The 23,642-nt window shown below is 39.6% G+C and overlaps 1 protein-coding gene across 1 annotated transcript in view; it reads left to right on the top strand.

Moving 5' to 3' along the window:
* The window catches only part of KDM5B (lysine demethylase 5B), an 84,143-nt gene extending 61,595 nt beyond the window's left edge, over positions 1-22,548 (top strand). The window contains exons 14-27 of the mRNA XM_030930342.1: positions 1,585-1,779; positions 4,727-4,908; positions 5,075-5,199; positions 8,209-8,359; positions 8,510-8,624; positions 9,308-9,663; positions 10,210-10,348; positions 13,309-13,488; positions 14,092-14,250; positions 15,796-16,281; positions 17,758-17,869; positions 18,600-18,754; positions 19,935-20,255; positions 20,790-22,548. Coding sequence (XP_030786202.1) covers positions 1,585-1,779; positions 4,727-4,908; positions 5,075-5,199; positions 8,209-8,359; positions 8,510-8,624; positions 9,308-9,663; positions 10,210-10,348; positions 13,309-13,488; positions 14,092-14,250; positions 15,796-16,281; positions 17,758-17,869; positions 18,600-18,754; positions 19,935-20,255; positions 20,790-20,927 — 2,814 coding nt within the window. The 3' untranslated portion in view covers positions 20,928-22,548. The remainder of the gene's footprint in view (positions 1-1,584; positions 1,780-4,726; positions 4,909-5,074; positions 5,200-8,208; positions 8,360-8,509; positions 8,625-9,307; positions 9,664-10,209; positions 10,349-13,308; positions 13,489-14,091; positions 14,251-15,795; positions 16,282-17,757; positions 17,870-18,599; positions 18,755-19,934; positions 20,256-20,789) is intronic.
* Positions 22,549-23,642: the final 1,094 nt, after the last annotated feature.

The raw sequence follows: 23,642 nt of genomic DNA, 5'->3' as shown, positions 1-23,642 counted from the left end.
TGGGCGCCTATAATCCCAACTACTTGGGAGGCTGAGGCAGGAGAATCACTTGAACCCAGGAGGTGGAGGTCACAGTGAGTCAAGATCACCCCATTTCACTCCAGCCTGGGCAACAGACTGAAACTCTGTCTCAAAAAAAAAAAAAAAAAAAAAAAAAAAGTCACACGGGTAGTTGCCTTGACCCATTATTGCTCAAATCGTCAGTCTGCAAATTGTTTACCAGTCCACAATGAGATAAAGCACTTGTACCACAGTGTAAATCAAGCATGAATTACCTAAGCATACTGCTTAGTTCAGCTGATGTGTTTTCTTTTGTAGCAAGACTTTCTTGATAAAGAAAGGAGTCTGTTGATTTACATTCTGGCTGAAGCTCAGCATCTCATTGCAAACTGATAAATAATTCCAGTCTAAAGGCTATACTTTGTATAGTACTGGCTTAAATTATTTACAGTACTGCAATTTAAGGACACATTTGGTTTTAGTTAGTTGTAAAGTTTAATTTTTATATTTGTATTAATACTTTTACCTAAAAAGATCTAGATTAAGTGCTGTTAAAGCTAATGAATTATTATTTTGTCATAATGGTACTTGCTATAGCTATACTTATTTTCCATTATGTAGTTTTTTGGAGTATTATTCTCTGAAGTAGGTTGATCTTACCAGTTCAGCACAACTATTTCAGGAGATATATAAGGTCATACTTCTAATTAGATTCTACATTGTTTGTTAATACATTGGGTCTTTTTTTTGAGACGGAAGTCTCGCTCTGTAGCCCAGGCTGGAGTGCAGTGGCCGGATCTCAGCTCACTGCAAGCTCTGCCTCCCGGGTTTACGCCATTCTCCTGCCTCAGCCTCCCGAGTAGCTGGGACTACAGGTGCCCGCCATGTCGCCCGGCTAGTTTTTTTGTATTTTTTTTAGTAGAGACGGGGTTTCACCGTGTAGACCAGGATGGTCTCGATCTCCTGACCTCGTCGTGATCCACCCGTCTCGGCCTCCCAAAGTGCTGGGATTACAGGCTTGAGCCACCGCACCCGGCCGGGTCTTTTTTTTTTTAGACCACTTTTCAATTAAGATATGTAACATTATAGATCTTTGGGATGCAAAGATGAATAAGGCCTAGGGCCTAGGCTAGGAATCTTATGAGTCTGATGTGTTGTTTTTTTAAATTTTTTGAGACACAGTCTCGCTCTGTCACCCAGCCTGGAGTGCAGTGGTGTAATCATGGCTCATTGCAATCTTGGCCTCCCAGGCTCAAGCAATCCTTCCACGTCAGCCTCCTGAGTAGCTGGGACTACAGGCATGCACCACCACACCCTTCTAATATTTGTTTGTAGAGATGGGATTTCACCACACTGCACAGGCTGGTCTCCAATTCCTAGACTCATGCAAGGCTTGGCCTCCCAAAGTGTTGGAATTACAGGTGTGAGCCATCCGCCTGGCTCAAAGTCTGGTTTTAGGGTTGGTAAATGATATGTGTTAAGACCCATAGTGTGATGTTTGGTAATTTGATGATAATGGGTCAGAGGTGTTTGCAGATAGAACAAAGATGAATGTTATTTTTTTCTTTCTATCTTTTGATACAGCTGCCATTAGGCCGACAGTGTGTGGAGCATTATCGCTCACTTCATCGATATTGTGTGTTTTCCCACGATGAGATGATCTGCAAGATGGCTTCCAAGGCTGATGTACTAGATGTTGTAGTGGCTTCAACTGTTCAGAAAGACATGGCCATTATGATTGAGGATGAGAAAGTTTTAAGGGAAACTGTCCGTAAATTGGTAAGGCTTATGGAAATCCAACTGCATGTTGTCATTGGGTATTATTTAGTAAAATTCTTACGCACTTTAATATCATTTTAAGTAGTCTTTTTAAAGCGTATTTTCTTTGAGGCCATTGTAATAGATGTAGTATCTCGTGGTTTTAATTTTTATTCACTATCTTATTTGCCACATGTACATATGTCTCTTTGAAGTAGCTGTTCAAATGTTTTGCCCCTTAAAAATATATATTTTGTAGAAACAGGGTCTCACTATGTTGCCCAGGCTGGTCTCAAACTCCTGGGTTCAAGCTATCCACCTGACTCAACCTCCCAATGTGCTGGGTTTACAGGTGTGAGCCACCACACTCGGCTTGCCCTTTATTTTTTAAAGAAATTTGATTGTTGTAATAATTCTTTATGTATTCTGCATACCAGGTTTTTTTTTTTTTTTTTTAATCAGATAGGCGTTTTGCTAATATTTTTTCCCAATCTGTGGCTTGTCTTTGACTTTCCTGCCAGTGTCTTTCAGCAAGCAGGAGTTTTTCATTTTGATGAAGTCCAGTTTGTTAATTATTTTCTTGTGTGAATCATGGTTTTTTGGTTTCCTATTTAACAAATCTTTATTTTATTTTATTTTATTTTATTTTTTTCTTGAGACGGAGTCTCGCTCTATCGCCCAGGCTGGAGTGCAGTGGCCAGATCTCAGCTCACTGCAAGCTCCACCTCCCGGGTTTACGCCATTCTCCTGCCTCAGCCTCCCGAGTAGCTGGGACTACAGGCGCCTGCCACCTCGCCCGGCTAGTTTTTTGTATTTTTTAGTAGAGACGGGGTTTCACGGTGTTAGCCAGGATGGTCTTGATCTCCTGACCTCGTCATCCACCCGTCTCGGCCTCCCAAAGTGCTGGGATTACAGGCTTGAGCCACCGCGCCCGGCCAACAAATCTTGCCTAATCCAAAGTTACAAAGATTTTTCTCCTACAAAGTCATCAAGTTTTACATTTAGGTCTTTCATCTATTTCAAGTAATTTTTGTTTTTCAAAATATGAGTCAAGGTTCATTTTTTTACATGTGGATATCTAGTTCTTCCAGCAGCATTTCTTGAAAAGACTGTCTTTTCTTCATTAAATTACTTTGGCACCTTTGTTGAAAATCAATTCACCATATAAGTATGGGTCTATTTCTGGACTCTGTTGTGTTCTGGTGATCTGTGCATCTATTCTATTGCTAATACCAAATGGTCTTGATTATTGTAGCTTTCTAAGAAGTCTTGAAATCAGGTAGTATGAGTCTTCCAACTTTTTTTTTTTTTTTTTTTTTTATTTGTTTTATCTCTTTTACTTTTTTTTTAAATGTAAATTTTAGCATCAACTTACTGATTCCTGCCAAATCAATTCCTGTTGGAATTTTGATTGACATTGCATGAAACTATGGATAGTTTGGGGGAGAATTGATATCTTAATAATATTGAGTCTTCCAATTTATGAACATAGTATGATTTTATATTGCATGTTTTTTGGCACTATTATAAATTGTACTTTTAAAAACTTTGTATTTCTAATGGTTTATTGCTAGTATTTAGAGAGACAATTGACTTGTATATTGACCTTGTCTCCTGAGACCTTGCTAAAGTCACTTAATTTCCAGTAGCTTTTTCATGGATTCTTTTGTAATAATAATATCTGCAAATAGTAATACTGTTTTTTTGTTGTTGTTGTTATTTGTTCGTTTGTTTTTAAAATGTGCCTCTTTAGGTAGAATCCCAGAATATTGGCTCTCTGCAATCCATTATAGTTTAACAGCAGGTCACCTACCTTCCCCCCTTATGTTTTACAGTTGGGGAAAATAGTGCCCAGAGGGTTTAAGTGACTTACCAAAGTCTTACATCAAAAATGGTAGCTCATTTTTTTAGAACTCTGAGACTTTTTCCAGATATGGAATTTACACATTAAAATTGGGTATGAACTGCATGATTCATTCTCAACTAAAATCCATAGAATTGGTCCTTAATCTTATTTTAAACAAACATTTTAACTCTCCATCTCATGAAGTCCTTTTTAATGACCAATTCAAAAATAAAACCAAAATCAAATTAGCATTTTCCTTACCTTCCTCATCTTTGTTGGCCCATATACTTGGCAGATATGAAATAGCTAAAAGGTTAAAATACAGGATAATAGAATAAAAGGAAGAAGGCCAGTGGTTCATAAACTGATTGGCATTCTCAAGACTGGATTAGGATCCAGTTTTAGATAGGGAAAAAAAGGTGATAGAAGTTTGGTCTTTGAATGACAAAAGGTATATCCAAGAAGGGTTCTCTAGCTGTTCGGTGGTACAGATTATGTTGAAATTTACTGGTTCAAGATCTTACTGTTCCTGACAGTCTTTTTGGATGAAATGTTTTATTATGGCTTTAGTCTTTCCTATTGCACAAATTTTCTAACTATTCAGGTAATGATATCCTTTCAGATAACTTCCTGTAAAAGGCTAAGAGACCACTCAGCATCTTCCCAAACTCAACAATTTCTGCATGATAGTCTTTCCCACTTGTCCCATGTTCTTTCCTTTTATTTTTGTCCTTTTAATAGATTCTCCGTATTTCCTCAGAAGTAGGAAACATACTCCTTTCTTTTGCTCTTTTCTATACCCAAAATGTGGACAAGGCTAATTTGGAGTAGAACAGACAACTAACCTCAGTAGTTTTACAGTCCAATGGTGTTCATACTCAGATCAAAATGACCAAACATAAGGACCTGCCTTGTCTGAAAAAGGAGATCTCCCTAGACAAATGAACTTGCCTATATTTGCTAGGTCATTTGTTTCTTGTATGCCACACGTTTTAAAATCATGCATCTCTATTTTGGTAAGGCTTTTTTTTTTTTTAAAACTCAAGTACTACTGCATGCTTGTCTTGGGCTGGTGGATTATATTATCCTTTGGAGGTCTCTCTAAAGTATACTTTATTCTAGGGAGTGATTGATTCGGAAAGAATGGATTTTGAGCTATTGCCAGATGATGAACGTCAGTGTGTAAAATGCAAAACTACGTGCTTCATGTCTGCCATCTCCTGTTCTTGTAAACCTGGCCTGCTTGTTTGCCTGCATCATGTGAAAGAATTGTGTCCCTGTCCGCCTTATAAATATAAATTGCGGTAAGTAGGAAGAATGATTTTTTTTTTTTTTTCCTATGGAAAACAGTTGATCTTTACTAAAAGCTTAATGACATCGCAGTTCTGGGGCTGAAATGTTAAATATAAAACATCTAGTTTTCTCTAAAGCTACACGTCTCAAAGCTAAGTGTGGTGGTATTATTTCCAGGTATAGATACACGCTGGATGATCTCTACCCTATGATGAATGCATTGAAGCTTCGAGCAGAATCTTACAACGAATGGGCCCTGAATGTGAATGAAGCTTTGGAGGCAAAGATCAACAAGAAGAAAAGTATGTGATATATAAAGTGACTTGGTGATTGGCAAATTGGGGCTCATTGTGATGTAGCCAAATTAAAGTCAAAACATTTCTTGAAACAGCCTGACCTCATCCTTGGTTATCCCCTCTACGTAGCCAGGTCTACAGAGCACCAGCAGAGAAGGTTTTAAAACCGAGAGTGGATAATGCAGATGCCCTTACATCATAGTGAAATTTTGGTATATGAGTTGTGCAACATCACTTGCTTAACAAAAACGATATTGTTAGGAAACCTTTATTTTTGTTTCAGAAATAAAACTTTCACATTTCTTACAAAGACATTGAAATCTTCTTTAAAAAAAAAAAAAAAAAAAAAACCAAAACATCTTGTGACAAAGGCAGCATGACACTAAATCAGGAGTCTCTGAAATAGTAGTTTATCACTTCTTAGTTCTAATTAAGGTTAAGGTCCCTGGCACTTGTCATTACCTTTGAAAGTCACTACTACCCTTTTTATCTCTTTTTTCTTATGAAAATATAGTTTGTTTTTTGTTTTTTACTTTTCAGCTTAGGAGTACGTGTGCAAGTTTGTTGTACAGATTATTTCATCACCCAGGTTATTATTAATAACCCATTAGTTATTTTTCTGGACCCTCTCCCTCCTCCTGCCCTCTACCCTCCCAATAGGCTCCACTGTGTGTTGTTCCCCTGTATGTGTTCATGTGTTACTTCCCCTCTACGCATCCATGTGTTTTCATCATTTACTTCCCACTTATAAGTGAGAACATGCAGTATTTGCTTTCCTGTGCCTAGTGTTAGTTTGCTAATTGCCTCCACCTCTATCCATGTTCCTGCAAAGGACATGAGCTCATTCTTTTTTATGGCTACATAGTATTCCATGGTGTATATGTACCACATTTTTCTTCATCCAGTCTTATCATCGATGGGTATTTAGGTTGATTCTATGTCTTTGCTATTGTGAATAGTGTTGCAGTGAACATGCACATGCACGTGTCTTTATAATGGAGTGATTTATATTCCTTTGGGTATATGCCCAGTAATGGCATTGCTCAGTCAAATGATATTTCAGTCTTTAGATCTTTGAAGAATCGCCACACTGTTTTCCACGATAGTTGAATGAATTTACACTTCTGCCAACAGTGTATGAGTTCCTTTTTCTCCACAACCTTGTCAGCATCTGTTACTTTTTGACTTTTTAATAATAGCCATTCTGATTGGTGTGAGATGATATCTCATTGTGTGTGTTTGTTTATTTATTTATTTATTTATTTTTATTTTTTGAGACCGAGTCTCACTCTGTCGCCCAGACTGGAGTGCAGTGGCATGATCTCGTCTCACTGCAACCTCCATCTCCCAGGTTCAAGCAATTATCCTGCCTCAGTCTCCTGAGTAGCTGGGACTTCAGACACACGCCAACATGCCCAACTAATTTTTGTATTTTTAGTAGAGACAGGGTTTCACCATGTTGGTCAGGCCGGCCTTGAACTCCTGACCTCGTGATCTGCCCGCCTTGGCCTCCCAAAATGCTGGGATTATAGGCGTGAGCCACTACACCCAGCCTCTCATTGTGGTTTTGATTTGTATTTCTCTAATGATCAGTGATTTTGAGCTTTTTTTCATACGATTGTTGGCCATATGTATGTCTTCTTTTGAAAAGTATCTTTTCGTATCCTTTGCCTACTTTTTAATATTTTTTTCTTGTAAATTTGTTTAAGTTCCTTATAGATGCTGGATATTAGATCTTTGTCAGATGCACAGTTTGCAAATATTTTCTTCCATTCTCTAGGTTGTCTGTTCACTCTGATGATAGTTTCTTTTGCTGTGCAGAAGCTCTTTAATTAGATCCCATTTGTCAGTTTTTGCTTTTGTTGCAGTTGCTTTTGGCATCTTCATGAAATCTTTGCCTGTACCTATGTCCTTCCTGACTGGTATTTCTAGGTTGTCACCCAGGGTTTTTATAGTTTTGGGTTTTACGTTTAAGTCTTTAATTCCTCTTGAGTTAATTTTTGTATATGGTATAAGGAAGGGGTCCGGTTTTAATCTTCTGCATATGGCTAGCTGTTATTCCAGCACCAATTATTGAATAGGGAATCCTTTCTCCATTGCTTGTTTTTGTTAGATTAGTTGAAGATCAGATAGTTGTAGGTGTGCATTTTTATTTCTGGGTTCTCTATTCTGTTCTATTGGTCTGTGTGTCTGTTTTTGTACCACTTCATTTCTCTTTCAGAGTGTTTTCACTTGCTTTCATTTCTGTAGCCCAACACATAACTCCACCCCCTTTTATTTAGGGGATAGGAGCAATATCATTGTCTCTGAGTCTACTGTGCTCTAGTCACTGAGCACACTAGTTACTCACTAACTGTAGAATAAAATGCAGGAGGAAGAAGTGGTTCAAGCCACACAGTAAGATTTATATTTACTTTGCTTTCATAAGTCAGTTGTTTTCTTCTTTTTGTCTATTGTAAACATGCCAGGTTTTTTTTTTTTTTTTTTTTTTTGAGACAGGGTCTTGCTTTGTCATCTCGACTGGAGTGCAGTGGCATGGTCATGGCTCACTGCAGCCTTGAAATCCTGGGTTTAAGTAATCCTGCTTTAGGTTGACAAATAGTTAACTACAGTTGTGTGCCACCATGCCTGGCTAAGTTCTTTAATTTTGTAGAGATGAGATCTTGCTGTGTTGACCAGGCTGGTCTTGAACTCCTGGCCTCAACTGATCTTTCTGCCTTGGCCTCGCAAATTGCTGGGATTTACAGGCGTCAGCCACTGTACCTGCCCTAAAACATGTCAGGTCTTAGCATTTTTATATTTAAATTCAACTGTAGGCACTTGTTTAAAAAACTCCATGTTCAGCCACCACCCTGGAAAAATCAAATCAACAAATTTATTAATAATTTAAAGCATTGCAAGAATTTGAAGTTACATTTCTAGACAAGAACTGACAAAACCAATCTCCTCTGATTTTCATACCAGTAGTAATAAACCTAATGATTACAGAAAATATGACTTTTTCTTCATTCCTAGGCCTTGTCAGCTTCAAGGCTTTAATTGAAGAATCTGAAATGAAGAAATTCCCAGACAATGATCTTTTGCGACACCTTCGCCTAGTCACACAGGATGCAGAGAAGTGTGCCTCTGTTGCGCAGCAATTGCTTAATGGCAAAAGGCAAACTAGGTATGTGCTTCTGACTGAGTTTGGATTCTTTGGCACCTATGTTTGGAAACCTGTTGTGACTCCTTCTGTCTTGAATTTCTGTGACCACCTGGGTGTGGTGGACATATATATATATTCTTATATGGCTTCCTTGGGCCTTTGTCTTTATAGATATCGATCTGGTGGAGGGAAATCCCAAAATCAGTTGACAGTGAATGAGCTCCGGCAGTTTGTAACACAGCTGTATGCTCTTCCATGTGTCCTCAGTCAGACACCATTGCTAAAGGTAACCACAGAGGGATGTGTGGGAGAATACTTTGGTAATGCTGTATTTTGTATATAAACTTGATTGACATTACTAAGTAATCTTTGATGATTAGTATGTACATTTATTTGCAGATGCTTTTAATAACACATTGAGTGGTATGTGTATATAAAGAGATTATAATAGTAGGCCCACAGAGGGGAAATAAATTTGGAAATTTTTCCTTTGAAAGTGACCTTGGCTGGGCATGGTGGCTCACACCTGTAACCCTGTAACCCTAGCACTTTGGGAGGCTGAGGCATGCGGATCACCAGGTCAGGAGTTCAAGACCAGCCTGTCCAATATGGTGACACTCCATCTCTACTAAAAATACAAAAATTAGCCGGGCATGGTGGCACGTGCCTGTAGTCCCAGCTACTCAGGAGGCTGGAAGCAGGAGAATCGATTGAACCTGGGAGGCAGAGGTTGCAGAAAAAAAAGAAAGAAAGTGACCTCAGCTAGTTCAAGTTGGGATAAGGTCTCCGTTATAGTTGCTTAGTGTTTGCTGTCAATTGGCTTATGTATTATCTTATTTACCTATATTATTACTAAAATTAAATGAGATGTTAGAGTATCTCAGTGAATATGAATTTAAGATTCTAAGTTTGAAAGAAGCCAATTACTGAAATTACTGTTTTAATGCAATAACCTGTGTATTTTTTTAGGATCTCTTGAATCGTGTAGAAGATTTTCAACAGCATAGTCAGAAACTACTGTCTGAGGAAATGCCTAGTGCTGCGGAGCTGCAGGACTTGCTAGATGTCAGCTTTGAATTTGATGTTGAACTTCCACAGCTTGCTGAGATGCGTATCCGTTTGGAACAGGCCCGTTGGCTGGAAGAGGTGCAGCAAGCTTGCCTAGACCCCAGCTCCCTTACTTTAGATGATATGAGACGTCTCATAGACCTAGGGGTAGGGCTGGCCCCGTATTCAGCAGTGGAGAAGGCTATGGCCCGGCTGCAGGAACTGCTCACAGTGTCAGAGCACTGGGACGACAAAGCCAAGAGTCTCCTCAAGGCCAGGTGAAAAAGCAGACTTCTCTTTCTTTGGGAAGGTTGGACCGTTACCTCTATCTTAAACAATTGGTGTATGGCACGTGCTTAGTAGCTGAGGTTATTAATGTGGAAGACATGTAGAAATAGCTGAGATATTTGGAGCTGCTTTGGGACCTGAATAAAAGAATGTTAATTTTTCTTATTTTACTGATTATAAAATGAATAATTCAATTGGATATACCTTTTCTAGAGTTGGTTTAATAAAATTTCCCTGGATCCTGTTAATATCCTGTCTTCGAGAGAGGAAAATATTTACAAATAGGTGAAGCTGTTTAAACTCACAGTTAATAAATATGGTTCCAAGGAGTCTTACAGAGAAATGTCTGAGAGTCAGTAGGTACTGTTCTGCAAGAAAACAGTGCAGATAATTTTCAACAGGAACAGACAATGCCGTTTGAAAAAATTTTTTTGCCATACTGAATTTCCTTTGAAATGCTAGTCTTTTTGGTAACCATTTAAAGAAAAATGAACCATCATATAAAATACTAAGAAGTCTTTGTTTGCATTTTGTAGGCCACGGCATTCATTGAATAGCCTTGCTACGGCAGTAAGGGAAATTGAAGAGATCCCCGCATATCTGCCCAATGGTGCGGCTCTGAAAGACTCAGTGCAGAGAGCCAGAGACTGGCTTCAGGATGTAGAGGCCCTGCAGGTTGGTTTTAAAAAGTATATATAGAATGTGTAAGTGCATCCAGAAAGAGCAATATTGGAAAGTTGTGAAGAATAATATGTTGGATCTCGCTGCACAGTTTCAGTAGGGGTTGACCAGAAGACTAATTCTATTCATACTTATTTGGATGCACTTACCAGCTATTATCCTGACCAGTTGTCTCAAATATTTAAAGCTTAGACAGTGTCACCAACTTTTTCTGGGAGCTGGGGAGTCTTTCATACCAAACTTGAGTACTTGACTGCAGATTGAAGCAAAAGAGCTAACAATGAAGTAGTGAGAGAAAGTAGTTTTCTACTCTTTGGTAAGTGTGATTACCTCTTGTTGGCTTGTCCACAACTTTGAAGTTCAGACAATCAGTAATAGCAGATTCAACGAATCTAGTTATGTGACTAAATGCCCAAACTAAGCCCCAAGGCCCAGGATTTTCATGAAGTAGTGACTTTAAATTACCCTCCCAACCCTACAAAAGAAATAAAAACCTATCCAGTTCCAAAGTATCTAAAGTCATTTCCACCAAGTATTTGTGGTTTTATGCTAGATGTTATGCTTACTGACCTGTATATAAGTTTAAAAAAAGAACTAAGGTCACTTGTAGCATTGTTAGGGTACAAAAAGAATGCATTATTTAATATGATTTTCCCAGTTTTCAGACAACTGACTGAATGACTTTAATTTGAAAAGTGTTTGATGGGGGATGTCTTCCCTTATCTCTTATCATCATAAACTAATAGGTGTTACTGACCTATTGAGAAAAAAAAGTCTCAAGTTCTGTTTTGTTGAAGTCTTCAAATTCTAGAAATAAAAATACTATCTGGCTTTCTGAATATTTGTGTAATTTTAAGTGGTGCTAATTGGCTAGTTGCTAACAAGAAGTACCAGATAGGACAATTCTAGACAAATGTTTGCATCTGGGCATCTGTTCTTGTTAATAGGGAAAAGAAGATATATTGTTTGAGGAGATTACATAATTAAGGACTGACTCCAGCAAGCCAAAAAAAAAAAAAACAAAAACAAAAAAGAAACAAAGTATTTACTATGGTCGTAAACTTCTTTAATGAGTTTTAGATGCAGGCACTTGTCAATGATAGTTGGTACTGTAGTAATTAGTTTTAGTCATGGTCCTCCTTTTTATTCCATGATTGCTAGCAGCCAGAAGGTGAGGTCATGGCAATAAGGAGAGGTTGGCATATAAAATCAGAAAGCAAGGGCATGCTTCTGGATGAGTTTATTTCCTTCATATTTTATATGTATATGCTACTTTTACTATGTTTGTAACAGTGCCATTAAGGGCAAAAGGCAAGTTTTGCTTCATTCCTGAAAAAGTGGCCTACCTTTTTTTTGAATCATATATTTAAGGGCTAATAGACATGACTAACAACAAGGAACTATTTTCTATTTAGTGGCTTATTTATTTTAAAATGTTAGGCAGTATTCTGCTTTACACATAGGAAGCACTCGGATTTCTAAATTAAATACCATAGGAATAGCATTAATTTATGAGTCACATTCTTAAGTGTCCATCAGAACATTTATGCCCTAACAGTTTTAATCCTCTAAGAATAAATATCAAAGGCAGCAAAATAACCTACCGAGTCTTCCCTAGTTGTCCCAAAAATGTCCCTTATGGCTGTTTGTCTAACCCAGGAACACATATTGCACCTAATTGGCATCTCTTTAAGTTTCTTTTGATCTTGTAGCGTTTTCCTCCCTACCACAGTTTTTCTCATGTGACTGACTAGACAGTTATCCTGTGGTATACTCCACCTTCTGGATTTGTTTGGTGGTTTCTTTGTGGAGTGTTCTATTCTGTGTATTTTCTATAAATTGGAAGTTAGTTTTAAAGCCCTGGTGCATCCAAGTTAAACATTTTTTAATATAATGCATTAAAATGTGAGGTAATACTGTATATTCTATATTGCATCACAACAGGAGACATATCTGGATGACCTGACATCAGTGATGCTAAGTTTTACATTGTGTTAGAGCAACACCGATGCATTTCATCCTCCATAACCTAATGCTTTTACTCTCCTTCTAGTTTGGCTATCTTTTTCTAAAAATACAGTTCCCAGACCAGCAGTATTAGCATTGGCAACAGCAGCTTCACCTGGGAACTTGTCAGAAGTGCAAATTTATGGACCTTTCTCTGACCCACTGAATTAGAATATTTGGGGATAGGACTAAGGAAGCTGTGTTTAAACAAGCCTTCCAGATGATTCTTATGTATGCTAAAGTTTGAGAACCACTGCGCTGTCTCAACTTCTATTTTAGTTTCCTGAATAATTTATATTGAGTTGCTTTAATCATTGATGAGTGGATTGGGGTAAAATATTGTTTTGTTGCTTTTTATTTGTATAATTCCATATGAAAGTCTTGAGTTTCTACAAACCTTCATTTCTGCTGAAATTTTTTTCAAACTATCAATAGGGATCAATGTGATGAGTGAATTTAGAAGGGTATAAATAGAACAAAGGGACCACAGTATATGCCATGTTCACATTTGTATCCTTAGAGTCTAGCATATACTAGGTTCTCTAGGCCCGGCACAGTGGCTCACTATAATCCCAGCACTTTGGGAGGCTGAGGTGGGAGAATTGCTTGAACCCAGGAGGTAGAGGTTGCAGTGAGCTGAGATTGCACCGCTGCATTCCAGACTGGGCAAGAGTGATACTCTGTCTTAAAAAAGAAGAAAAAAGAAAAAAAAAGAAAAAAAACAAAACAAAACACCACCACCAACAAAAGACCAAACTAGGTTCTCTAAGTGTCACTTCTACCCCCAACATTATTGGTCAGCTGGCAGGTTGACATTTGTGAATTTAGCATGTTGAGATCATGGAGTAATCTGAAGTACTCAGTGAACCAATCTGATTTATGCTTTTCCTGTTTTTCATAGAAGTGTTCTTTTTTCTAAACTGCTGTGATTTTCCTTGATATATTAGGCTGGAGGACGTGTGCCAGTGTTAGACACACTCATAGAACTTGTTACACGAGGCCGATCTATCCCGGTACATCTGAATTCTTTGCCAAGACTGGAATCCCTAGTAGCTGAGGTTCAGGCTTGGAAAGAATGTGCTGTTAATACATTCTTGACTGAGAATTCTCCATATTCTCTCTTAGAGGTAAGTTTACAACCAGCTCATCTGCAAGACCTTAGATCTCCTAGTTTGGTAAAACATGCAGTTCATCACATGCAAAGATGACATCACAGATTAATCTATATTCTGTGAGTTGTTCTTCCAGTAAAGCCAGGGAGATTCTTCTAATCTTCTGGTGGAGCAACCTTTAAATGTTTTCTTGGTTCATTTAGGATAACAGTATCTTAAAGAAGAAAATTTTTTCCTACTGGGTGAAATTCCTCTGTGTTGAAATTGAACTCTTAAACTTGGCCATGTTTCACCCACCTGAATTTCGTAAGCCTGATAAATGATCTCCCCCATCTTTTAAAAGTGCTTTACCTGTTCCTTGTGCATCATGACTGGGATCAGTCAGTATATATCACATTTTTTACTTGTTACTTAATTGAATCAGGAATCAGTCGATCTCATAAGAGTCTTCCTCCTCCTCTTGTAAAGGAGAGTCTGAGGGTTGCACGTTCCAAAGAAAATCTTCAATACTAAGAAATGCACATCCTTTTTACTGCTTAGGCTTTTATTTTGGGACTTCCTACCTAATGCTTTATCTGAAATTTATTTTACTGTTGGTTGTGCTTTGTCCCACATTAGGTGCTGTGTCCTCGATGTGATATTGGCCTTTTGGGATTGAAAAGGAAGCAGAGAAAGTTAAAGGAGCCCTTGCCAAATGGAAAGAAAAAAAGCACCAAATTAGAGAGTCTGAGTGACCTGGAGAGAGCTTTAACTGAAAGCAAAGAGACTGCTTCAGCTGTATGTAGGGGTTTTTTTCTTCTCCTTTCTGTGTTATTGGGAAGAATAATTTCTGACCCTCTCTGGTTTATAGGAATTTGGAGAAGGCAAGTAGAGTAAATTGAAAGTGTTCAGTTTTACTAAAAAGACTTTTTGAAAATTGTCAAGCGTTAAGAGTTTTGAATGGTAAGATGCATAGAGGTGCGAAAGATTCAGGGTAGGCTTCCCAGTCAGGGACTAGCAGACACAGAAACAGTCTTGTTAGTGCCTGTGGGTTGATCCAGGAATGCTAACTGAATATATTGCAACTAATATGAATAGATATATGAAACTGCAGTGCCAATTTATTAGTTTACAGTTAAGAAGTACATTTAAAAGTTTACTGGATACTTTGATACTCATCTAGAAGACCTTAAATCTCTGATTCAACATACTGTTGATTCAAAGATGATAGTTTCAAGGAGACGAAGCAATGTGTAACTAATGTTACACATTAAGCACCTTATCAGGATTAAAAAGGGATAGATATGTGATGCTTTTAATGGCACGAAGCATTGCCCGTTCTAGAGTGGGACTGTATACCTGCTACTGGGAATGGATTGAATGGGTTCATCTGTGGATCCAGGCACCTTCTCCCATTGATTTCTTTGTAACTGCCGGACCTCTTGCAATAGACATGGGTTGCCTTGATTTATTTAGGTATTTTGACACAGATAAAGTCTTTAGTGTATGTTTGTATATTCAGTCAGGTTCTAGACAGATTTCTGCCATCAGAGGTCCTCCATTCCATCTGTGGTTTGTTTTTATAAAGACTAACTGAAAGTTACAGTCACCCTCCTGAGATGTTTATATGTTGGTTTGAAACTTTATGTGCAGTATCTTTCATAGATTTTAGTCTGTGCCCATCTGTCTGTAGACCCCTGGTTTAAGAATTCTCCCTACATATTATCTGTTAATTTATGGTAGAACTCAAAGGTTAGTCATTTGCTTTCCATCTCTAAGCTTTGAGAAGTTACCTTGTTATCATATAACCCACACATATTACCTGTGTATTATATTTACAAAAGAAGTGGTTTTTTTTAATATACCAAAGGTCTTTACCTGATTTGCTTTTAGATCTTTTTTTTTTTTTTTTTTTTTTAAATAGAGATAATGGAGAGTTTATTCTGCCCTTGTAAGGGTGCTTCATCTGGTGAATCGTGATGGATCTGAAAGCGGATAGATGTGATGATTGGAAATGGTTTTTTAACTGTGACAGATTTTTTGAGAACTTGTTTACTGTGTGCCAAGCAAAGAGTGTCCTATCCCACATCTCTCACTTAACTGTCATCTCAGCCCTGTGAGGTGGGGACACTATTATCACCTCCATTTTACACATGCAGAAATTTAGCCACAATGGAATACGTGGCACCATGTCACTCACACAGCTTAGTATGAGGCAGAGTGAGGATTTGAATACAGGTAATTTACTCAGGATCCCATGCTCTTAACCACCAGGACTTTGCGTTTTAGGGGAAGGCCAAGTTATCTAGGACATCATCCTTGATTGTTAACTCTTTTTTTCAGATGGCAACTCTCGGGGAAGCTCGCCTAAGGGAAATGGAAGCCTTGCAGTCTCTCAGACTTGCCAACGAAGGGAAATTGCTGTCACCTGTCCAAGATGTGGATGTAAAAATCTGCCTATGTCAGAAGGCCCCAGCTGCCCCTATGATTCAATGTGAACTCTGCAGGGATGCTTTCCACACCAGTTGTGTGGCGGTACCCAGTATTTCACAGGGCCCCCGAATCTGGCTTTGTCCCCATTGTCGGAGGTCAGAGAAACCTCCATTAGAGAAAATTCTGCCCCTGCTCGCCTCCCTTCAGCGTATCCGAGTTCGCCTTCCTGAGGGAGATGCACTTCGATATATGATTGAAAGAACCGTGAACTGGCAGCACAGAGCCCAGCAACTGCTTTCGTCAGGGAATCTTAAATTTGTGCAAGATCGAGTGGGCTCAGGACTATTATATAGCAGATGGCAGGCCTCAGCAGGACAGGTGTCAGACACAAACAAGGTGAATCTGGACTTTCCTTATTGGGTTGTTGGAATTTGCAAAGCTCTGTATCTTTCTCTCGAACCTGTAGCTTTGGTATTGCTATTCCCTTGGTGATCACTTTACTGTTAACAGCACCCACTTTACCTGTAGCTTCCCACTTCAAGACCATGCAGCAGGTACAACATATTCTTTTAGTTTCCTCTGCTCCTAATAGAAGTTGTTTCTCAGGCACTCTTTCTATAGAGCACATATTTAGCTTTTCACAGATACCAATGATTTTTTCATTTATATGTGTGCTGACCCATATGTGTCTTACGTATATGTCTATGATGTTCCTTTAAGTCTTTGCTTCACTAAAAAGTTTTTTACCCTGCTTCTTCTCATGTAAGTCAGTTAGTAGAAAGGGAAAACACTTCCTGCCTTTCATCTCTTTTTGCCCTTTAAGGGAACATATTTTTTGGAAGAAGTGTTTGAGCACTGTGTTATTTCAGAGGAAAGCTCCTGGGTTATACACCATTTGTGATCTTTCTGCCAAAAGCCAGATTCTTTTGACCATCACTGGGTGGGCAGAGTTTTCTGTCATCTTCCATAGGTGGCTGCAGTAAAAGAATGTGAAGACAATAGAAAAGTACAATCAGGAAGGCAGTATTCAATCTTTATGAGGTTAATCTGATGGTTTTTAAATTTGCTAAACATCTCCGTACCAGAGATACCACAACTCTCTTGTGCCATATGAGCACAGACACATGGATTATATGAGTTACATTGTTGATAAGATGAAGACCAAAAAAAAAAAAAAAAAAAACACCCAAAACAGTCTGTCATATTTATTTCCTTGGTTTTTTATTTCTTTGCAGGCTTCTGAAATATAGTGCCTGACACATAGATGATGAATTAAATATTTGTTGCATAGATGAGTTGTGGCATTGTGCACACTCCCAAAGTGGAGTCATTGGTGTTCTTTACCCAGGATGTGCTAGGAGTTTACCCTTCTTAGTAAAGGAAAAGGACACAACTATTATATTAATCCATGGTCAAAGGAGTGTTTCCCCTGGCTCCTTTAATATAAAACACTAAGGAAGATAGGAAAGTGGTTATGGATGATTTCTGACATTTGATTTACTCGAAGGGGTACATACGTGTTTATTGTATTTTAACCTTCAATAAGGAGAATTAGAAAAGGATTAAAAGGCTGTGTGATCTGTTCTCACACCGAGAAAGTGGCTTATTTCCCAATGGTCTTCTTTACACCCCTGAAATCAGTCCAAGTAAAACTGGAAAGAGTAAAGGCTTGGTATTTAGGAAGATAAAAGTTGATTTGGCCAGTTCTGAAATGCCATAAGACTCTTCAGCAGGGGAAAATCAAGTTTGTTTTTTTTTTTTTTTTTTTTTTCCTGGTTGCCTGCCTGGGTAATGCAACCTACTGTCATTGGACTAATGGGAGTATTTTTAATCCTGAGGAGATTTTATTATAAAACATTTTCCCTCCATTAGGTATCTCAACCTCCTGGCACAACATCATTTTCCTTGCCTGATGACTGGGACAACAGAACCTCATATTTGCACTCTCCCTTCTCTACTGGACGAAGTTGTATCCCCCTCCATGGTTTGTATTTTGTTGTTATGTTGAAGGCTGGATACTAATGAGTGATCTTGTATTACTAGGTTTTTGTTATAGATGATCAAGTACCATAAAAAAAGACTTTATGCTGTAATGTAGGATATAAGCTATTACATATTTGCAAAATAGGGAAGGGATCCTATTTGAAGGCTTATAAATGCAAAGGAACAGAGAGGAAGACTTTATATCCATTGTCCTCATCAACACCAAGCTGTTAAGTCAGATGCTAGTCATGGGCTCCCTTGTTGCTTCATTACTTAGGAGACTTGAGAATCTTAGGGATAATCCACATTTACTAGAATCCTGATCCTTAGTCATAGCATCTCAATGTGTGTCCAGTAATGTGGTTAGACCTCCTTGATCTACTCAGATTGTTCATGCTGTGGCCATCAGTTTGTTTCTGTGCTTTCCGTTAGAAGCCATCAAGGCAGAAGTACAGTTTTTTCTGCGTTCGCAATAAGTTAAATGAGAAGGGGATTCAGTGTATAATTAATACTAGTAATCAAAGACTTAGGAAATCTAGTTTTGGCTCTGTTTATTATATTGTGGCTTTAGGCACATTAAGTAAACCTCACTTCAACTGAAGGTAATTTGTAATATAAGAAGGAGAGGGTAGTAGTGGTATTAGGGACAGTCCTTCTATTTGTCTCATAAACCCAAATGTGAATGTGAAACACCCTTTGTTGTTATTTTGATTTGGTCTGGTGTTTTACAGGCGTTAGTCCAGAAGTGAATGAACTGTTGATGGAAGCCCAGCTGCTCCAGGTATCCCTTCCTGAAATTCAGGAACTTTACCAGACTTTACTTGCGAAGCCAAGCCCTGCTCAGCAGACTGACCGAAGCTCACCAGTGAGACCCAGCAGTGAGAAGGTGAGTGTCAGAGGCTTCTGTGGCAAGGCACAGTCTGGGGTGGGGGTCTGCTTGCTTTTACTCCTCCAAACATAACCAGGCAGCTGGTGTGAGCACTGGGTGATTAGACTGAGGATGACCCATTTTGAATGTTGACTTACCTGAAGGATACTCCTTAATGTCCTGTTTCTTAACATAGTTAAGGATACTGCGGCTGCTGCCACTTCCTTCTAATGAACTCACCGACCCATCACATTTAACGCCCCTGAGAATATAGTTAGGATAGAAATCTGCTAGGGGCTGGGCACAGTGGCTCACGCCTGTAATCCCAGCACTTTGGGAGGCCGAGACGGGCGGATCACGAGGTCGGGAGATCGAGACCATCCTGGCTTACATGGTGAAACCCCGTCTCTACTAAAAAATACAAAAAAACTAGCCGGGCGCGGTGGCGGGCGCCTGTAGTCCCAGCTACTCAGGAGGCTGAGACAGGAGAATGGTATAAACCCAGGAGGCGGAGCTTGCAGTGAGCTGAGATCCGGCCACTGCACTCCAGCCTGGGCGACAGAGCAAGACTCCGTCTCAAAAAAAAAAAAAAAAAAAAAAGAAGTCTGCTAGGAAGCCTGAAGCCAAATTAGGGAAGAACTTCACTAAAGATAGCATGAGGGCTGATGTTGACATTTAGAATTTCATTTTTCATTGTGATACCAAGTAGTATGGCACGATCATTGAATGTATTCAGTTAATGCACCTTACTCCTATATGGTGTGGGGGTGTACATCCTTCAAGAAGGAAGATTATTAGTGTGGTTCCTCAGGAGCCTATCAGTCAAAGGATAGACATAAACACCTAGACAAACTACAGAGTAGTCAGTCATTCAGGCATTTGGTGAAAGGAAGACTCTTAGTGGGCACTTCTCCATCTTCTGGTATTGGTTGGCTAATTTGAAGGCTAATCACATCTTTAACATTACTTTTTCCGGTGATCCTTTCGTAGCACTAACAGTGACAGGGAAAGGAAGTATGTTAAACCCAAACTGGTTGTCTTCTATAAGACTGGGAAGGGAGTGGTTAAGATGCAGTATTTTTTTGTGTGTAAATTGGGGGATCATCTGATTTCTAATTTACGTGCTCTCTTTAGCTTCATTAGTTTTAGTAATAGGTGAACCATAGGCTAAAATTGAACTTTCCTATCTTCCACCCAGAATGACTGTTGCCGAGGGAAGCGAGATGGAATTAACAGTCTTGAGAGAAAACTGAAGAGACGCCTGGAAAGAGAGGGCCTCTCCAGTGAGCGGTGGGAACGAGTTAAGAAAATGCGGACCCCCAAAAAGAAGAAAATCAAACTGAGCCACCCCAAGGACATGAACAATTTCAAGTTAGAGAGAGAGCGTAGCTATGAATTAGTTCGTTCTGCTGAAACTCATTCCCTGCCCTCAGACACATCCTATTCTGAACAGGAAGACTCTGAGGATGAAGATGCCATCTGCCCAGCTGTGAGCTGCCTGCAGCCAGAAGGAGATGAGGTCAGTGAGGTTTGGGCCATAGAGGACATGCTTTCCCTTAACTCAGAAACCCTGTAAGCTAGACCTCATCTCGCTGGGTCTTTCTCCTCTGCTTATCTGCTTTGAGCTGATCTGAATGGATTGCTCAGCCCTTCCCCCACTGATATCTCTGCTTTTACCATCGTTCCTGGGTCTCCTCCCTTTTCTTGAAGAAACTCTTGTTCTTCCCTTTTTCCTTTTCTTGCTCTTCCAGCTTTCACCTTCCCGGCGCTAAGAAGGTGGGAGGGATGCTGATGTGATGCCCTGTGGCTTACTTATCACAGGGCAGCGCTGTCTTAACCCCAAAGCAGACACGACTTGAAGAATGACTTTGATTCGGTTGCTTTGGCTAGGGGGCCAGCTACACTCATTTGGCTTAGCTGTTGTGCCAGAGGTCCCGGTGGTGAGACAGTGGCCGTTATTGGCAAACGGCCTGAATTTCTTGAGGCTGGCCTGCCCAATTTTGAATCCATTTTTTTCCTCTGAAAACCCCATCTTCCTGCTCTTTGTAACCAGGTGGACTGGGTCCAGTGTGATGGCAGCTGCAATCAGTGGTTTCATCAGGTCTGTGTTGGTGTCTCCCCAGAGATGGCAGAGAAAGAAGACTACATCTGTGTGCGCTGTACTGTGAAGGACGCACCAAGCCGAAAGTAAAAAAAAAACAGATACCCCCCTACTTAATGTAATTCAGGACTCCAACCAAGAGGATTTCTTCAAATCTCAGCAAAGCTACAGGACTGGTACTCAAGCCAGCCTGTAAACGGTGCTATTTCTATTCATTATGGGATCATTTTTCCAGGACTCTTTGAAGAAAAGAAAAAACAACTAAAAAAATTTTTGACACTTTTTGTATTTTTTCCTTAAGAGCTATTTGTGGTTGTTGAGGTTTGAAAAGCTGACTGTTTTTTGCAGGGGTTCCCACCAATTTGAAGGCATTGAAGCTTGCACCTTTTCATGTACAGCATTAAAATTTTACCTCTCTCTGGGATTTACCAGCTTAAGAGTCCAACTCACTTCCAGTGCCCAAAAGGGCACCTACCAGAAATTCCAGTAAATCCTCATTTGAGGAAACCCTCCCTTGTTTACTCTGTTACCACATTGGGGAAATTTTTAAGTTTTTCACTTTGGGGGTTTTTGTTTGTTTCTTCTTTTCCTTTATCCACTTTTCTTTTTCCTGGTAGACTAGGTTTATTTATCTGAGCAATAACTTCTGTGTTGGTTTCAGTGGCTGGAATTAAAACAAAACAAAACAAACTTCCAAACAGTGTGTTGGTGCTTTAGCGATTGATTGATGTACAGAACACAAATGTCTAGTTTCTAGTGTCACTGATGAACTAGTGATGTAGAAAAGAGACCTCTCTGTAAGTAATTGCCACAGCTGTGTTTTGGCTTTCTCCCTGTCCCTTCCTTTCTCCCCTATTTTTTGGTAGCTTGTATCAAATGTTACAGTTTACATTGTGGAATAAATCCTTCGTCCTAACAGAACACTAAATGCTGATTATTTAGAGCCATTAGAGCACAGCTTCTTCTGCCCCTCTACTGTTGCACAGCCAGAAGGGGCTGCTTGCTTTTGCCTCTGCCCAACCAGGTTGCAGTAGCAGTGGATGTTAGCCTGCAAACAACATTAGGGGATTCTTCTTTTGTGTCCTGCTCTGTTTGGTGGGCCATATGCCTACAGCCCTCACTAACAAAGAACCCCTCTGTCTTCAAGGACTAGAACCTATCTTTAAAGCCGTGCTCTTTTAAAATAAGCTTTCTCCGAATGTTGACAAATCACTTCAATCCTCAAATCAGTCCTCCTTGTGAAATGATGCCTTTATTATATGTGAATTGACAGGGGAACTTGGTTTAGGGTTAAGACGTTGGAAGGAAATCTAAGGAAAATTAATCCTCATAGAGGTCCGGGTTTAGTGTATGTCTTGAGAAGAGACTTGTGAATTCCCAGACTCTGCCTCCTGGTTTCCTTTCTCATTTCTTTCTAACTGTAGCTATCATTACGGCTGTGGATAGCCCATAACTATTTTCCTTGCTTTTCTTTTTTAAAGGGCTCTCTTCTGCACTGGAGAAGACATTCTGATGAATGGACTTTTGCTTTTTCCTATTCTGTTGCCAATTTTTGTTTTCCCCACATTCTATAGCCATAAACCTGAAGATGAGTAAAACTGGTGGGTCTTTAATAAAACAACAACAAAAACAGCAGTTTGTGATATAGCAGAGATTTAAATGTACTCTCCCCTTTTATGCACTTCAAATAATTAAATCTCTTTAAGAATGACTTCTAGTTGTCTGCAGTTTTCTGCAGTTGTTGTGATGTTTCTCCTCATCTGATGGTGGTTCTGGGGCAAATAGAGAAGAGTAGTCTCCAGAGTACAATCTGGAATCATCGTGGTTTGGCCTTGCCAGTATTCAAATTCTTAGAACCCCCTCCATCACCCCCGACATTGAGATAGGATGCCAGCTGTCCCAGTCCTCACCTTCCATTGAGAAATTAAGCTCAAAAAAAAAAAAAAAAAAAAGAGAAATTAAGCTTAAAAGGAGACCCTGCTGCTAATATAAAGCCACTGCCTTTAGAGAGCTTTTGCCATCTAGTAAGCACAACCCCTGCCCCAATCCCTACTAGTTTTTCTTCTTCACCTGTGGGTGGTACGTAGTCATTGACAATAGCATCTTTGAGGAGGTCAGATCTTTGTATCTGTGAGTGAGGCAGAAAAGGTAGGCATGTATGTATTTGAACCACTCCCTCCCTGGATGAGAACCACTCATCATTTTACGTGTGATGATGCTGAAGTTAAAGAGAATGTCAGGGCCGGGCGCGGTGGCTCAAGCCTGTAATCCCAGCACTTTGGGAGGCCGAGACGGGTGGATCACGAGGTCAGGAGATCGAAACCATCCTGGGTAACACGGTGAAACCTCGTCTCTACTAAAAGAATACAAAAAACTAGCCGGGCGACGTAGCGGGCGCCTGTAGTCCCAGCTACTCGGGAGGCTGAGGCAGGAGAATGGCGTAAACCAGGGAGGCGGAGCTTGCAGTGAGCTGAGATCCGGCCACTGCACTCCAGCCTGGGCGGCAGAGCAAGACTCCGTCTCAAAAAAAAAAAAAAAAATAGAGAGAATGTCAGTTGCCCAAAGCTATACTGTACTACTAGTCAGTAACACAGCCTGGGTTTTGTCTTCCAGTTTTCCTACAGTATTCCTCCTACCTTGTACACCATCACACTAATGAACACAGAGATACATTTGCTTTCCAATTTATGCCTTCTGTTGTATCCCTAAAATGACTACAGACTGATGGGATCTAAAAACCATGTTCCATTTTGTGTTAGCAATGAAGCTGGCCTGTGTCAGAGAAACCTCTGAACTTGTAGGGAA

Source organism: Rhinopithecus roxellana, chromosome 1 (assembly GCF_007565055.1).
Source record: "Rhinopithecus roxellana isolate Shanxi Qingling chromosome 1, ASM756505v1, whole genome shotgun sequence".
Lineage (NCBI taxonomy): Eukaryota > Metazoa > Chordata > Mammalia > Primates > Cercopithecidae > Rhinopithecus > Rhinopithecus roxellana.
This window is presented reverse-complemented; position numbering and strand designations above follow the sequence as displayed.